This window comes from Bacillus rossius, chromosome 1, assembly GCF_032445375.1.
Source record: "Bacillus rossius redtenbacheri isolate Brsri chromosome 1, Brsri_v3, whole genome shotgun sequence".
NCBI classification, from domain to species: domain Eukaryota; kingdom Metazoa; phylum Arthropoda; class Insecta; order Phasmatodea; family Bacillidae; genus Bacillus; species Bacillus rossius.
The window spans coordinates 285,185,309-285,203,830 of NC_086330.1; the positions used below are offsets into that span (position 1 = coordinate 285,185,309).

The 18,522-nt window shown below is 36.6% G+C and overlaps 1 protein-coding gene across 5 annotated transcripts in view; it reads right to left on the minus strand.

The window, feature by feature from the left end:
* The window catches only part of LOC134527681 (uncharacterized), a 256,176-nt gene that overhangs the window by 36,242 nt on the left and 201,412 nt on the right, over window positions 1-18,522 (minus strand). For all 5 annotated transcript variants that reach the window (XM_063360583.1, XM_063360580.1, XM_063360584.1 and 2 more), the window contains 3 exons: window positions 7,481-7,667; window positions 5,055-5,235; window positions 2,205-2,300 (listed from right to left, as the gene is read on the minus strand). In XM_063360583.1, coding sequence (XP_063216653.1) covers window positions 2,205-2,300; window positions 5,055-5,235; window positions 7,481-7,667 — 464 coding nt within the window. The remainder of the gene's footprint in view (window positions 1-2,204; window positions 2,301-5,054; window positions 5,236-7,480; window positions 7,668-18,522) is intronic.

Here is an 18,522-nt window from a genome sequence, read left to right on the forward strand (position 1 = left end):
TACGGGAGTTAGAAGGATTTTTGTTTTTTAAAAAAAACCTTCCCCATTTCTATACCTTTCAGATATTGCCAAATAACGAACTCAACCGAGATTTTCCACTACTAGATTTTTTTCGGAATTAGTTTGGAAGTGATTTGAGAAAAATTGTTTTCGGAATTAGTTTGGAAGTGATTTGAGAAAAATTGTGACAGTTATCATGTCCACAAAATATTTTTTTATATATGTATATATTATAATTATATATATATATATATATATATATATATATATATACATATCACTTTTTAGTTGACGATGGTTTTTGGGTCTATAGACTATGAAACGAAAACTATATAACAAATTTCCGAAAGTCACATCATGATAACTGCTACAATAGGTAGTATTTCTTTGAAATCTACCTAAAAGGCTACATACCAATAAAAGTGATATATGTGCTGTTAAATGCTTAACTTTAGTGACTTATAGTGAATACTAGCTCACATCATTAAAAACCTTTATTTATTGTTAATATTAGTAATATAAATTTTGTTTATAACTTTTTAAAGTTTATTTCAAAGTGTATTTATATAAGTGAGTTGGGTTATACATATTTTTATGGAAAAATGATGAGAGTGAATTTTTACGATGTGTGCGCACCATGCAACGAAAGTTTCACAGGATGAAAAAAAAACTACATAAAATACAAGAGTCTAGCGGCAGCAATCCTACCTTCCTGCAACTGGCTGCAAATGCCGATCTTCTCCGAAGTTGGCCGATCGGTAGCTATCCAGCGCTAGGAAACCGTTTACATGATTTCCAAGTATCTTTAATGTAACTATCCTAACCAAATCAACCGTCCACAAAGTTTTAAAGTATTTATAATGTAGCTAACTAACCTAATTGACCATTAGTTATAATGTCTTTTCCTGAAAATTACAATTTAATTAATAAATGTACTTTTATTTGCATTCATTATTCAAATATATTTATTAATTTTGAAATTTTACGTGCCCGTATTTATTTTTACAAGTATTAAAAAAAATTCGCACCTGCTGAGAATTGAACCGTCAACCTTACGATTAGAAGAAAGCGCCGCTGAGCGCTCAGCCACGAGGCCATTTTTGATAATTAGAAGTTTCAGATGACATTTATATGATCGTGCCGCCGGCCCCGGAACGAGCGTGAGCGGTGCGGCATTTGCAGCCAGTTTCAGGAAGGTAGCATTGCTGCCGCTAGACTCTTCTCATAAAATAGGCTACATTCAAATAAAAATTATATATTATAGCTTTTATTATATTTATTATAGCTTTCTAGAGTGACTGATATTAAACACTGGTAAATATAATTTTAAAACATATATTTATTTTGAATATTAGTGATGTGTTTATAAACGTTTACAAGTGTATTTTCAAGTGTATTTATTCAAGTGAGGTTATGTAACGATAAACAATTTAATTGCATTATCAATTACGTATTATTACTTTTTATTTAATAAATAATTAAAATAAAAAATTAGAATAAACATACAGCATTTTTATTGTTTTTTATTAGCAATTAAAATTTATCTAGATAATTTTACTAAATCAAATATTTAATTGTATACATGTGTGTATATTAATTTTAATACGGAGTTTTTATTTAATGTGACTGAATTTATGTTTTACCAACCGTATTAATTTATAATTACACTCCAGTCGTTTTATTATTTTATTTCTATTAAATATTTGCATGCACAATTGAAGTTAGATTTTTATTACGCCAAGTAAGTATAAACTACAACTCGACTACATAAGTACAAGCACCCTTTTTTTTAAATCTAAATATTGTTTAAGTAAGTCCTAAACTTGAATGTTCGTCTGTAAACAAAGCACGAATCCACACAAAACAATCCAAACGCGAGAAGCTTGGTAAGTGAACAGGCCGGAATTAAGTGGCTGACTGTACGCAGTTACATGTTTAATAGTAATTATTTTCGTGTTTGCACGTCATATGATAAGAAGCTTACAGGTTCAGCGAAAGATAAGGTGTATACACGCCGTAACTATGTCAATTGATGCCAAAATAAATAATTAAATAATTTAAAATTGTTTTAACTTACTCAGAATTACTGAAATAGTTATAAAATAATTACTAAAACTGCGTGTACGCTTCTTACACAATTATCACACACAGTTGTTGCAGCGTATTTCTGGTTATGTATGTCCCTGAATCACGCTATGACTCACCCGAGAGCTGGTGTGGGCACTGATCGAGGAGTCAAAGTCAAATTTCGCCATCATGGATCCAGACACGCTCGCAAACATCTCGCCTTGCCTCTCCACCTGAAAACATACAACGAACAACTCTACCTGCATGTATATACAAGTAAAAAATATCATTGTTTTATTTATCGTAATATTAATTTCTAACTTAAAGATGTAGTTGTCCCCATCCTTTTCTGTGAATTATCATCCTTTTTTGTTAAGGTGCGTCCTCTTTTGTTGAAATGCGTCCTTTATTTGTGAACGTGCATCCTTTTCCCAAATGTGCTTTCAATGTGCGTCTATTTTTGGATGTGCGTCCAAATGTGCGTCCTTTGTTTAATAAGCGTCTAAATGTGCTTCCTTTTTTTTAATGTGCGTCAAATAATTCGTCCTTTTTTAATGTGCTTCCAAATTTGCGTCCTATCATTCGAATGTAGTTCCTTTATTGTGCGTCCTTTTTTTGAATGTGCGTCCTTTTCATTAATGTGTGTCTGTCTGCATGTGTGTTTTTTTTGTTGAATGTGTGTTTAGATGTGTATCATTTTAGTAGAATATGTGTCTTTCGTTTAATGTGCCTGCCTAGTTAAGTCTGTAGTCATGACTGAATATTTCATAGTTCAAAAACCTCTTGGGCATGCAGTAAGCGTAAAACAATTTTGAGGGATTCTCGATTCTACAGTAGGTGTAAAACATACTTAGTTGGTATATTTTCTTTAAATAGATTATATACATACAACAGGCCTGACAGTTCGGAGACCCTTGTTTGTCGGCTTGAAATATGACATGATTGTTTGTAAGACATGACCAAGTATCGAAGAAAAAAATAAATCCCCATGGTTAGGATTCACTTGGCTTATACGCCTGATATTGGACATGGTCTGGCCTCATAGTTCAAAGACGCCTGGTCTATACGTCTGACACTTGACGTTATTTGGTTGAAAGGCAGGCCAAGTACCGAAAAAGGTCTTGAGGTTCGGAGACACGTGTTCTGTATGCTTGTCATTGGTTTTTACTTTGTCATATTACATATATAGTAGGTACTGACAAAGAAGACTTCGTGGTTCGGAGACACTTAGACTATATGTATAAAGTAAGCACTTTGTATTAAAAAATTGCCAAGTATACGGCCTCCATTGTGCAGCATAGTGATATCGAGTAACAAATTTATTCAGCCGAGCAAAAGTTCTTGGTTGCAGTGAGGATGATTAATTAAATATATATTTTGGAGCATAAATTAATTTTTTCATCGGCCAAGAGTCAAACCAGGGACATAAATCGATTGTGTCAATCAGTAAATTAATGAGAAATTATTTTGATGATAATTGGAATTTTTCCGAATTTCTAACTAAATATTTACCGATTTTTAAGGTGGCGGCCAAATTGGCATCATCGTCTTACTGTAGACTGTTAGATTAAGTAGTTAAGCTTCTTTTAGGATTTTTCGTTGCATAAAAGAAATTAAGTGTTTAACCTAAAATAACATTTTTTGCATTGACCAAGATCGAACCACGTACAAGAATCGATGAGTAAAACATATATAAATGGGTGATTTGTTGTAGATTTTTGCAATTTTTTTTTGTGATTTTATAGGTTAATAATCACAGAGTTTCAAAATGGTGACCAAGATGGCTGACAAGACGGCGGTAGCCATGACTGTCTGTTAACAAATATTACAACTGCACACTAGCAGATAAAACATAAACTAATATGCGGACAGAAAACTCTAGCAGACGAAAACAAGATGGCAGATCCAAGGTTGCTGACATGACATCATACTGGTTTACATTATAAATCTCATTGATACACGTATCAGCTTTATTTACAACTGCAAATGGACATTACTTGTTGACAGCATCTCGCACGGAAGCAAAAATATAACACTAAATATAATTCTTCGACGGCGATGTAAAAACGTTAACAAAATAGAATTAAATTAAGTAGTGTTGTACATTTTGCAAGAACAGGCAGGCCACATCGCGATGTCTACAAACATTGAACAAGTTTAGATTTTTAAAAATAATTTGAGCTTACTTCGTGATTTAATAACTGACGACGTAACAAAGTTTAAATATAGTACCAACGAAAAATTACGATATAATTTCAACTCTGTAAATTTTTACATCAATTAAAATGAGTACGGAAATTTTTAGCAAGTGCTCCTTAGCCACGCGTATAATTTGAATTCCCGCGGGGTAATGTGGTCTAGCAAGCACGTCATTCGCCATTGACCAATGACAGCAAAATAGCGGGATGAGATGACCTGGTATCTCTAGACGTTGGGTTTGTATCAGGCATCCCACTCCATAGACCAGGGTCGGCAGACCGCGGCTCTGGTCATAGGATTGTACGGCTGTACGACTCACTCGAAGGAACATTCCGTACAAAATCACACGGCACAATCACACGGCATGTCCTGGACCCGTGCTCTTCCCCTCCCCTAGCCACGCACCGCCCCGCACTCGCCCAGGTTAACTAAAATAACTTTTTTTTTGTTTTTGTTTTATCAGTAGGGCTCTACTAATAACTACCGTATATTTGTTTTTACATTTACATAATTTTTTCATGAGTAGTTTTTATTTTTTAAGACATTATGTTGAATTTTCGAATAAAATATTTCGATTTCATCTCGTTTTCGTCTTAAAATACCATTAATATAGAAAGAAAGAAAGAAATAGGCTCTTGTACCCCTCCTAGCGATAGCCCTCCGGGGTTTCTTTTGTCCTTTTATTTAGAGTTTCTTGAATTGTGGTGATTATAACCGCCATATCAGGGGTATTTATTTGATGACCCAAGGGCGTGCGGACAGAGAGGATATGCGTGTCGCGGACGGACCTGCAGGTCGCCACAGCACATGACGGGCAGAGTCGCCAGCACGGAGTTGATGTCCTCGGAGCGGAAGGTCTCCATGTCCAGCTCGGCGAGGTTGGCGTCCAGGTGGCGCGCCATGTCGCTGTGGTAGCCCTCCTCGCAGCAGGAGAGCACGCTGCAGTGCTGCCTGCCGCCGTCCCTGTACCTGCGCGATAACATTCCTTCAGCATCCGCGGCTCGCGGTTTATACCCACGTTCCACAGCCACTACACAACCAGGGCCGCAACTAGGGGGGGGGGGGGGGGCAAGCGGGGCATACGCCCCGGGCGCAAAGCTGTGGGGGACGCCGAAATCGCTTGCATTGTAATTCCTACTACAACTGGTAACTGGTAAAAGGTTTTTGTATGGAAGTTACAGTAGCACAGAAACTGTTACATGTAGGTATGGAAAATGCTTACATAGCACCATTTTTCCGTGGGAAAGCCCCCGGACATCCGCTTTATTGGTGTGGTATGTGCAAAAAAAGAGGGGGGGGGGGGGCGCATGAATCCATTCATGCCCCGGTTGCCAGAGACTCTAGTAGTGGCCCTGTATACAACATCAATTGTACCAAGGAAAAAAAATACTAAATTTATATAAACATTAATCATGCGTTTTCTCACGTTAGCTTCGGTTGCATCATAAATTTTGTGCAAGTAAAATCATTATTTCTCTGTCAAAAGTGAGTTTTTACGTGGGAAAAAAAAAGAAATGTTTTATCAAGCTTTATCCTTGTGAAGCTCTATACGTGGCACAACATAAATGAATTAAATGTTGCACACTTCAGCAACGATGTCTTCGTGGTTTTAAGAACATTGAAGCTTAAAGAAAAACTTACTAGATAATATATTTTAAAATTTAAACTAATAAGATTTTTTATTTCACAAATTATTTTTTCGGTGCTTCACCACCTATGCAAAAAATTAATTACACAAAGTAAAATAAGCCTAATAAAAGGAATTGCACAACATTTTTCATAAGCAAATTTTGCAAAATAATATTTGTATTTCAATAATTGACTGATATTGACCAGCAGAGACACTTCAGGTTGCTACTAAGCCCGCCTTACACGACGTTTAATTTCTTTCATATCGACTGTCCTCCCAATGGGTATAGAAGTGGGCATGGCAATTTGTATATCAGTAGAGAAGAATGAATTCGTTTCTTCACACAGACGATACATAACGTGCGAACAGAAAAACAGCTTTCATAGTTGCCGACCAAAGCAGCTACGTATATGAGTAGAAATAAACATATTACTATAATTTGACCAAATACTGAAAATTTCACGAACATTTCAGCAGTGGAATCTGAAATTATGTAACCTTGGGAATGGATATTGTTTTTTTATAACTTACTTGCTTCAAATGGAACAATGGTGTCTTATTCTGTGCAATTCTTGACTTAATGAAATTGAATTTTCCTGCCATGCTATTGTGAAAATCCAGTAATAATATGTAAAAAATAATAATAATGGAAATAGGGTCTGATTAATGTAGTTTTTTTTATGATATAACTATAACATTACAAACAATTAGTCACTTCATCCAGATAATTCACAGCAATAATTGCGCTCATTTAACGTTACGAGTCAAAAAGCTACCAACTTTTTTTTTTTAATTTTGATTAATTACTTAGTTATCAAACTAGTTTGGGAATTTGTAAAAAATTATCTTAACAACTGAGACAAAGGAATAAGTACATTTTAACATGATAATAATGCCCATCATTATTAAATAATTAGTGAAATAAAACCAGTTCGCTTTTCGATTTAACAGGAGTGGAGTTCCTATATATAATTGGTTTATTCATGAAAAATAAATGGAAATTTATTTACTTACAAACGTAAGTGTGCTCAATTATATAGTAACATTTTGTTAAAAGTTGTTAATTTTATTTATTTTATAAGTAACAATTAAAGTCTACGAATGTGAAATAACTGAACCAATAGTTTGAATTATGTATTAAAATATATTACAGCAATGATATACAGAAGAAAAAAAAGATTAATTTTTGCTTACTGTAAAACTTGTACACTGTAATATTCATTTATATAAACAAACTTTTTTTCCTTAACGGGATTTGAACCCAATCAAAATGAACTCCTCACTAAGAGGCGCACACTTAACCACTACGCTATGAAAGCACAACCCAAAAATTACAAAGAGATTGTGTTTTATCAATATAGTAACACCAGATTTCAAACGTAAATTTAAAGTTCTGATTTCTTCTTTCTATGATTGATTAAAATAATCCGTATCGGATGTTCCAGTGAATTCGTAAATGCTTTTCATAGAAATCATAAACCAAGCTGGTGTCTTAGGCAGTTTTAAATTCGGGTGGTTTTTTCCCCTGAAGCTGTGCACGCCGCATGTGCGGCGCCTGGATACAGTCGTGTGAGCCGCACTCACCCATAGTCGAGGAACCACTGGTAGTCGGAGTTGTCCTGCACGAAGTCTGCGTCCTGCGAGGAGGAGGCGTTGCTGGTGACGCTGGCCGTCCGCTCGTCGGTGCGGTTCGAGTTGCAGTCGGAGGCCGGGCTGGCTGCCGGGCACCCCTCCTCCGTCATCCCTGCTCTATGGCCGCCTCGCGGTGCTCCTGCGGGCAGAAGCGGGGCACCATAGAGTCGACACACGGGCAGAAAGCACGAGCACAACAGAACAGATTCATTATAGAGGTAGAGTGTCAACGCAAAGAGGACACAGGCAGAAAACCAAATGCACCTACGACAGTAGAGTCAATGTGGTTATAAGAAAGCATAGTCGCAGATGACCTTAGAATATTATGAAGAGCTCAGAGAACCATGGTCAATACGGAGGTAGAAAGCGATAACAATGACGATTCTAATAGTAAACATGGATACATGAAGAGCCACATATGGTCAAAATGGAGGTAGAAAGCGATAACAATCACGATCTTAAGAGTAAATATGGATGTATAACCATAGTATTAATATGGAGATAGAAAGCATAAAAAGGGAGGATCGCAAAGTCAGTATACGGCCCACATCTACGCCCCCTACAAACGTACGACGCACATTATTTTGACCAAAATTGCATATATATCTTATATATTATGTATACATAAAGTTGGAACGGGCCTTTTTGCTTTTTTTATGCCAACAGACCTATGGTAACATGCCAGGATACAACTAAACTATTTCTGGTTAAGTAATACTTTATAAATGAGAATTTTTTTTTTTACTGATTTTGTGATATAACCATGACATATTAAGCATGTTCGTTGCACAATAAACAGCACAACGAAAACGTGGCTCTGTTGTTCACGCGCATTACCCTCGCGACCAAGGCGACCAAACTGCATGAATGCGCAAGCAGGCCTGAAACTACTTTAGCCAGCGTCAACAAAATTACAACATACAGAAAAGAATAATAATAGAAGCAAAATAAATTACAGAAATTGCACAGAATATTATGAGGACTTACAGCTTCGATTGGAAACATAACCCTAGACACACGCCGATTGGCCAAAGGCGGAAATGACTGGCCTTCTGATCCCGTTACATTGGCTGACGAGCAGGAGCCATTACCAACGGCTAATAGGGCCTAACAAATTACGTAACAATTATTTTTACAAACAATGTTTTTTTTAATTAAATAATGAGTTTAGTGCCCAACACCCTTAAAGAAAGTTAATTTTTATATATCAGTGTTGAAAATATGATAAGTTACAGCGTAAAACACATATATTCAACGAGTATGGCTTCATGAAGATCAATAATTTCTCTTAAACTGGTGTCACACTATGCGGTTACCAGTTACTACTCGGTGATTTCTTCTAGATGAGTTGCTTTATGTTCGATTTGGATACATTTGTTTTCTTGTGTCATTCTTGACAGACCCGCATTGAGACTCTAATAAAAGCTGATGAAATAATATTCAGACATAAAACACTGCGTGTAATCAGCATTATTCTGCTGTGTCTGGAACGCATTTTTAAGGAACCTTTTTGGTAAACGTTTAGGAATTTCTAAGATTTTAGAAAACTTTATTAATTTTTAATATAATCATTTTATATACATATATTTTTCGAGTACTCATATTTATTGTGGATACATTAATGCAATATTGCTGGGTGCCTTTTAATTTTAAGTTACATTTTAATGTAATATTTAGCACATATATGAAAAGTATGACGTACTAAATTACTTATTTGATAATTACCGCGACGCCAATGTAACAAACCTTGCTTGTTGGAAATGGTTTTTTATGTTAATTGTAACAGCCAATTTATGATTAAATTTGTTAATAATTCCATAAAAGGTATTTTTGATTTTGATAAAGATGTTATCCCAATTTCAAGCTGTTTAGATTTGTATTGCATGTGCTATCGATTTGCCGTTTGCGTCGTTCTTAGACGTTAGAAGGTCCAGTAAAATCGCGTAGTGAATTTATACTTCAATTTCTGTCCATTCTGGCGAGAGAGCGGCGGACCTGCCCGCCACTGCTGGCCAAGTCGGTGCGACGCGCGGCGGTTCCGGCGGGAGACACGCCTCAGCTCTCTGCGAGTCAAGACTGCAGGTAACCTGCAGCCAATCGGAGGGCCCGAAAAATATAATCTGTCGCCCCGTCAAAATTTTGGCAAACGCATACTTTTGACGGACAGACGGATGGATTATATCTTTGGTTTCAGCTGCGGCAGTCAATTGTTACCAAAATATATACCTGTGGTGTTTTTATTAGGTCTTAAAACTCATGTTCAAACAATCCAATCACGACTCTGAAATTTTCCGAGAATGTGCTAATACAATACATACTAAAACACGACCTAAATAGTCATTTACTACATAACCCTCGAAATAACCCTCTTGAAAGAAAACCACTGATTGTTGATAGCAATTAGGCTACTTGGGAAAATAGTTTGACGGACGAAGTGATGTAAAACCCTTGAGTAGCTGCGTGGCGATGACGGACGGAGGCGAGGGGCGGAGTCCGTCGCCTGGGGCTCCGCGCGGGCCCAGCTACAGCCACGACGGCTGCATGGTTGTGCAGCACACCCTACACTAGTGATTGCCTCGCCGAGCAGCCGGATCAGCTGCTCGATGCCACCTGCCTACGATTCATCGACGCCCGATCAGTCTCAAACAAAGCCGAACTTTACCCCGCTCAACTTCGCGGTGTGAAAATGTATTTTTAAAAACACACACCATCTGGCGAGATTTTGTGCATTTTTACGAATTTATAGCATTTAAAATATCGCTGACAGCCTTTCGTTTTAGTTACGAACACTTAGACGACCGAAAAACCTACCCTTGCGAGAAAAAATTAAGAACGAATTTTTGAGAGAAATTTGACTATATAACTAATATAACATATTTAAAATATGTATCTAACAAATACGTCATTGTTGGTTTCACTGTATGCCATAGAGAAACCTCAATAACGGACAAAAACTATGAATACGCAAACACAGAAAACAAGTATCTACGTTGTCGAGATCATCTGTTTAGTATCATCGTCGGGTTCGTCATTTTGTCGCTGTTATCCTATATTGTTGTAGATTTTATTTGCTGTTCCTTTTGGACAACTGTCACGTTGTCAGCCCACAGTGATATTTTTTTTTTGACTAATTTCTTCCATGGAATTTTCTGTGCCGTCTATGCATTTACTTTGATATCGGCTGATTTTGGCCTCTTTTTTTTTCCTTGTGTGCGTATTCACCTATTTTTATGTTAAACATCTTCGCTCTCGATATACGGCATTTGGTAGGAGTAATTTCGTGAATGGAACGGAAGTCGATTTTAACGGCAATGTGTAAACATGGTGCTGCCATCTGTGAAAGTAAAATAAATATCGAAAATATGGCGGACCCACGTCATTCATCCGTTCATCCGAGCATCGGGGGATGTACTAAGCGTTTTGGTGTGCCAAGTAAACTTTTTAATAGTTCAACTATCCTTTAATACTTTAAGTTATAATATATAGGCATAAAAAGAAATAATGGCAACTTAAAACATGCGCATTAAAGTTTTGACAATTCTTAGTTAACATGAAAATGTAGAGTTAGCGCAGCGTTCATCATACTGTAGACATAAAAATTGTTAGCCTACATATATTGGACGCCATGTTGACTAAAAAAAAAAAAAAATGACGAAATCTTTACTGTCAAATATTCAATGTTGAATAAGCTCAATAGGATTAAGGATTGTTTGTAGAAAGTATTTTCTGGCGATTTCTGTCGTTTAAGCAAAAAAATTATACATACATATACTTGAAATTAGTGTTCAAAAAAATTTTTAGGTTAATTTTGTTTTAATGTACTACTGAGCAAAACTTTTAGTTTGGAAAATACTTCAACGATAGCGCCGCGTTCGTAATGCTTTAGAGAACCAAAGAAAATTCAATATCTTTAAAGATATGTATGTTCCAACACTATTTTCCCAGCTAATAAATTATAGGTATTTATTAGCTGCGATTATATCTTATGATTATTCAAGTTAGTAAAATGTATTCCAGGATAGTTTCACTACCATAAAGTTTACTTTAGCACAAAAATACTCTTAGTATATCCCCCGATGTTCGCAAAAATTAATATATACGGATGCATATTGCACCAAGTGGGTCCACTATCTTGACGACTTCAGCTCGTGTTTCTGCATGCATGCGCATTATACATTCAACGTGTTGAATTTCCGTTGTGTAATGCTAGCTTATTTCATTACATTTCTGGTGCATACTATAACTTCACCCTCAACGCGCCTAAATAAGCATAACTTCAAAAACGTAGGCGGTGATAATTTCACAGGAACATCATTGAGACATTTACATGCGACGCGTTCGGTACTACTGTGTTCAGTTAGCACTGAAAAATAAAAGTACCGACTTGTACCGTCTTTTTAAACATGATTATACGAGGCTTGTAAATAAAGCAGTGGCAACGTAGCCCAGATAGTCGCAGAACATCGGGCATACGCAAACAGGATACCGGAGCAGAGAGGTGGCGCTGTTGTCGATGTGTAGAGCACATACAATCATCGATCAGGTAGAAGGGGTGTTTGCTGCGTGGGGTTGAAGTGGACAGCGTAGTTTCTGCCGCTCTAAAGCATGTTTACAAAAGGTAATCAGCGGTCTCGGATTAAAATCGAGGCTGCCCGTAAAAAAAATGCATCGCAATGCTATCAAGGATTATCTGAAGCCTGTGGCGCTAATGCGTCGCCGTATAGGACGGTTGCACGATGGGCCAGAGCGTTTCGAGCTGGTCGGACCGAGACTGTGGATGTGCACCGCAGTTCTCAACATCGTGAGTGGTCTCCTTTCCATAGACCTTCGATGGACTGTCCAGGAAATATCCGCTGAAGTTGGGCTCAGTCATCAAACGATGTGGCACGTACTGAAGGAAAGTCTGGACATGAGGAAAACTGCATCACGCTGGGTTCCACGTAGACTCACTGACGTACAGAAATGGCACCGGTATGCACTGGCTGGTAGCCACCTCGACAGATACCGCAATGACGGAGACACATTTCTGCAGCGTATTGTCGCCATTGAAGACATGGGCTCGAGCCTATACGAGCATGAATTAAAGAATCAATCCAATGAATGCCGGCACCCAGGTTCGCCACGTCCACAGAAGTTTCGTCAGTAACCCAGTCAATGCTGAATGTGGCATACGACTACGAGGGTGTCATTATTACGCATGCCGTGCCTCAAGAAGAAACTGTCAACGCAATCTACAGCACCATCTGCACCCGGCTATACGGCGCTAACGTCCACGTTTACTGCGGCATAATCTCACTATCGGGTTGCATGACAATGCTCATTGTCATGTTGCCAAGCTGTAAATGATATTTTGAGAAGGTGTTGGAACACCCTCCGTACTCACCTGACATGAGGGGGGTGCGGCGTTTGTCCTAAAATCGTTTGTCCTAAAGCGTTTATCCTAATTTCGTTTGTCCTAAAAATTAGGACAAACGACTTTAGGACAAACGACGTTAGGACAAACGACTTTAGGACAAACGACTTTAGGACAAACGAATTTTAGGACAAACGACGGAACAGCTTCAAAATATTTTTACTCTGAGTTTTAGGACAAACGACTTTAGGACAAACGACTTTAGGACAAACGACTTTTAGGACAAACGACGGTTCCAGTATCGATAAATCCTTACTCTGAGTTTTAGGACAAACGACTTTAGGACAAACGACATTAGGACAAACGACTTTAGGACAAACGACTTTAGGACAAACGACATTAGGATAAACGACTTTAGGACAAACGACATTAGGACAAACGACATTAGGACAAACGACTTTAGGACAAACGACATTAGGACAAACGACTTTAGGACAAACGACTTTAGGACAAACGACTTTAGGATAAACGACTTTTAGGACAAATGATTTTAGGACAAACGACATTATGGAAAACCAAGTTAGGACAAATGACTTTAGGACAAAAAACTTTGAGTCTAACTATTTTATTTGAAAACCACAAAGCATGTGAGAACTTACAGTAAATGAAAACGTTTGAAAAAATAATGTTATATACTGGGGAAATACTTTACATTCTATGTAAAAAAATTCAGCGTTTACGATCGTTACAATTTTTAGACATCTAGGAATGGACGACTATGGTTTCAACGACCTAAATCTGTTTTTTATTTCGCCATCTTTGTTCCGCCATATTTAAATCGAGCGCCCCACTCATTATAATGAAACTTTCGTCATGACCGCCATATCGAATTTTACTGTTCCACTGGAGGCCACCATCTTAGATGCCGTCGACTTTGTTTCTGTTGTTTGTTCCTAGATAGCGCCAGCATAGCTCTTGATTATTTTTTGTTATTCTGGAGGCCGCCATCTTGGATACCGTTTACTTTGTTTCTGCTGTTAGTTCCTAGAGAGCGCCAGCGTCGCTCTTTATTTTATTTTTTTGTTCTTCTGGAGGCCACCATCTTGAATACCATTGACTTTGTTTCTGATGATTGTTCATAGAGAGCACCAGCTTCATTCTGATATTACACATAAGGTCGATGTTGCATTACCTACCATATCTATTATGGTCCTTATCGACATATTAAATTTAATTTTTTTTACAAAATACATTGGAAGCGCTGTGATTCGAACCATTGCAGCTCTGATCTCTAGGTTGGAAAACAAACGCCTTTAACCGCACGGCCATCGAGATATTTACCAGACTGAGGATTAAATAAAGTAAATATAAAAATAACATGCATATTCGGAATTGTAATTTTTTTGATTTGAAGTAAAAATAGCACCACCTGTTCAAGACAGAACCACCATCATGTATTAAGACGTAACTGTTGCAATTATCGTTACGGTCACCATCTTGAATATCCATGAATTTTATGTTAGAAAATCGGGAAAAAACTTTAAAATCATTAAAAAATTAATTAATCGAATTAAAAATATAAAAATCTTAAAAAACACCGTTGCACTTTATGTTACGGTCGCCATCTTGAAAATCCATAATTTTAATGCTAGAAATACGAGAAAACTTCCAAAATTCAATAAAAAAAATTACTTATTAGAATACTGATTAATTAGTTCGATTCATGTCCTTGGTTCGAAACTGGTAAGAGAAAAAAAACAACAGATCCTTCCTCCCAAGAAGCTACCTACAGACTGATCTACCGCCACCAATAGCAAGGTATATATATTGTCAGCTGGATTGATGACATGTCCGCCATCTTGTCTTCATCCACTGGAGACCACCATCTTGTTTTCATCTGCTAGAGTGTGCTGATACCATGTAAGTATAATATTCTGTTCACCATAACTTTGTCCTCAACTGTTGGCATTGAACTTTTACCTTGACCTTGAAATTTGACCTTGTCCTTGAATTTTGACTTTTACCTTGACGACAATCATGGATCCGCCATTTTGCGTTCAGTACATGCTACCAGCAGCTACCACCTGCTAGAGGTCTTTGCCACCATCTTGTTTTCGTCTGCTGGAGGAAACCATCTTGTGCGTGTATTCGTCTTATAGAGTACATTACCATCATACTTGTCTAAGTTTTACCCGCTAGAGTGCAGTAATCATTTATTATTACTGAAGTGCCTGCCATCTTGAAATTGGGGCGCCATCTTGGAATCGAGTAATTATTTAGCTAAAAATTCGGGAAAAAATTCCAAAACTCATCAAAAAATTCACTCATTAAAGTAATGATTGATTATATCAATTCCTGTTCTTGGTTCGATCCTTGGATGATGCAAAATAATAATTTTATGTAAAAAATAATAATTATAATAAATATTATCATTAAATTCCTTAAAGAGACTTAAAATCATATATTACCATCATCCTTTAAACCATTACGACCGCCATTTTAGATATTTGTATTTATTGACTTATTAGTTCGGGAAAAAATCCAAAATTCACCGAAAAAATCACACATTAATTTACACATTGAATCTAAACTTGCTTCGATCTATGGACGAAGCTGAAAAAAAAATTAATTTAAATACCAGAAAAGTATCAGGTTCGAGAAATAAAACACCGCAAGTTCTTTTACAAACATAATATGTATTACATAATTTCTACCCTACTACAGGATCATTTGCGAAAGCCAGAAATCTTATAAACATTTTGCCCTGCATAGACGTGAAACGACTAATTCTTAGCTCCAACAGCTATAACAGCTCTAACAGCTCAAAATGCTCCAATGCTCCAACAGCTCCAACAGCTCCAGAGGCACCAATAACTCCAAATGCTACACAGGCTCTAAATGCTCCAAATGCTCTAAATGCTCCAACAGCTCCAAATACTCCAACAGCTCCAAATGCTCCAAATTCTCCATCAGCTCCAAATGCTCCAAAGGCTCCAAATGCTCCAACAGCTCCAAATGATCCAAATGCTCCATATGCTACAAATGCTCCATATGCTCCAAATGCTCCAACTGATTTCAATTACTTTTTTTTTTTTATCGAACTTGACATGATTACATACATGACTTTATTAGTATACATTTTGGATGTCAGTGATGACTTTTGTACACCTTTAAGTTATAAGTTTTATTTAGAAATGAGCTTTCGAGATATGATAAAATACATTTTGAAAAAAAAAATATTAATTTTTCTTCAAGTTTATACACATGCATTTAATTGAAACCATTATTTTATGTAGCCAGCTTCCCTCAGTTCTTTAAGTATGAAGGATATTTCTTTGATACTCGAATAGTTTCCTGCACAAAGCGAACCATGTAGAAGTCTTATCCTGTCAACCAATATGTTAGGATCTTCCCATGAGGTATAATCAATCTCTTCTGCTACATTCATCTTCCTTGTATATTTATAAGAAATATTATTATCCCTGGTGTCTTCTGTTTCAACACCAACAAGGTCACTTTCGTCGTAGAACCAGTATTTATCACAAACTTGATTAGGATAATTTATTTTATTACGTCGTTTCCATCGTTTTGATCTCAAGCTACCATCACTGTCTTCGATCTTGACCGCTTTAGGTGCTTCAGCACAGTACTCAATCATGTCAGCATCACAAACTTGATCAGGATAGTTCATTTTATCATGTCGTTTCCATCGTTTTGGTCTCAAGCCACCATCACAGTCTTCGCTCTTGCATGATTTAGGTGCTTCAGCACAGTAGTCATTCATGTCAGCATCACAAGCTTGATCAGGATTATTTATTTTATTACGACGTTTCCACCATTTTGGTCTCAGGCCGCCATCAGAGTCTTCCATCTTGACCGCTTTAGGTGCTTCAGCACAGTACTCTAAGATGTCAGCCTTAGATTTGTCAGCATAGTCATATTTCATGTCAGCCTCAGATGTGTCACCACAATCTTCAATCATGTCAGCTTCAGATGTTCATCACATTTTTTGGTCTTGTCAGCTTCAAGTGGTTCTCAATCTTTCACATTTTCATGGAGTCGACTAGATATTGATGTAAATATACCTATTTTAATTTCTAATGAGGTTGCTACTTTCTTCGTTTGTTTTTAATTTTAAATTATTGTCTTGATCTATATCAGTATTTTTAGCATTAGCTTTTTACATTCTTCATAATCATTATTGTCGTCTAATATTCTGCCTTCGTTCCTCTTCCACGATGTTGGAGCAAAGTCTTCGTTATCTTTAACATCTTAGTTGTACAGTTCTTGCAATGTCTATCCAAGTAATATATTCTACCAAATGATTTATGACACTGGCTGCAATTAAATGGTTTTTGACAAGGACCTAAATTACACTCGCTTCTCTCATGTCGTTTAGCATTCTTTCTCAAGGTATACACCTTGATGCAGTATCTACAGTGATGTCGTTTTGATACAGCTACAGGCAACGAACCAGGGTACATGTTATATTCTGCGACTAATGGCAGATGCAAACTAAGAGTTTTAAATTAAAACCATTACTTAAATAGAATTTTTTAAATATTTCGTCAGCGAGAGTTAAATTACCTCATGCAAAAGTACTGGTTATAAGTAGTTATGCTTTTCAACAACAGATAACGCCACGTGTTGCATGCAGGTAAATAATATTTATTTCTTTTATGCGGGATGCAGGATGCTCGCTAATGATCGCAAAAGAAGGATGGCTTTGCTAGACTCCAAGGAGAAGGAAGTTTGTTCATCCAGTTAGTGTTTCTCAGATTTCTCAGTGCATATTATTATTTGACTGAATAATGATTTTTTTTTTAAATTCCGCCTGATAAAAATATTGGAAGTGGTGATTTAGTAGCAGAAATTCACTAATTAAATTTAACCTTGAATAAAATGATATGTCTCATTAAAGTAAAACTCCTTCATGGAGAGATCGGTTTTTTAGAAATAACCAAAAGCACTTGGAGAAACCACAGGAATGATCGCAAGCACACGGAAAAACCATTAAAATATTAACACGAATAATTAGGAGCACACGGAGAAAACCATCATAATATTTACATGGATAATCGGAAGCACACGGAGAAAACCACCACACATTTTGTTTGAAGAATTACAAAAAAAAAAAAATGAAAAATTAAACAAAAATTACAAAACATACAAAAACTGATTCTACTAGATTGTGAAATTCTCATTGTTGAGCAAAGAGAGAGTTCTAGTCCAAGCCAGAATCAGTTTATGTATGGTTTTTAATTTTTGTTTAATATTTTTAATTTATCAAAAAAATGTGTGGTGGTTTTCTCTGTGTGCTCCCGTTTATCCATGTAAATATTATGATGGTTTTCTCCGTGTGCTCCTAAATATTCGTGTAAATATTTTGATGGTTTTTTTTCTGTGTGCTTGCGATCATTCCTGTGGTTTCTCCAAGTGCTTCTGGTTATTTCTGAGAAACCGATCCCTCCATGAAGGAGTTTTACTCTTAATGAGACATGTCATTTTATTCAAGGTTAAATTTAATTAGTGAATTTCTGCTACTAAATCACCACTTCCAATATTTTTATCAGGTGGAATTTAAAAAAAAATATTATTCAGTCAAATAATAATATGCCCTGAGAAATCTGAGAAACACTAA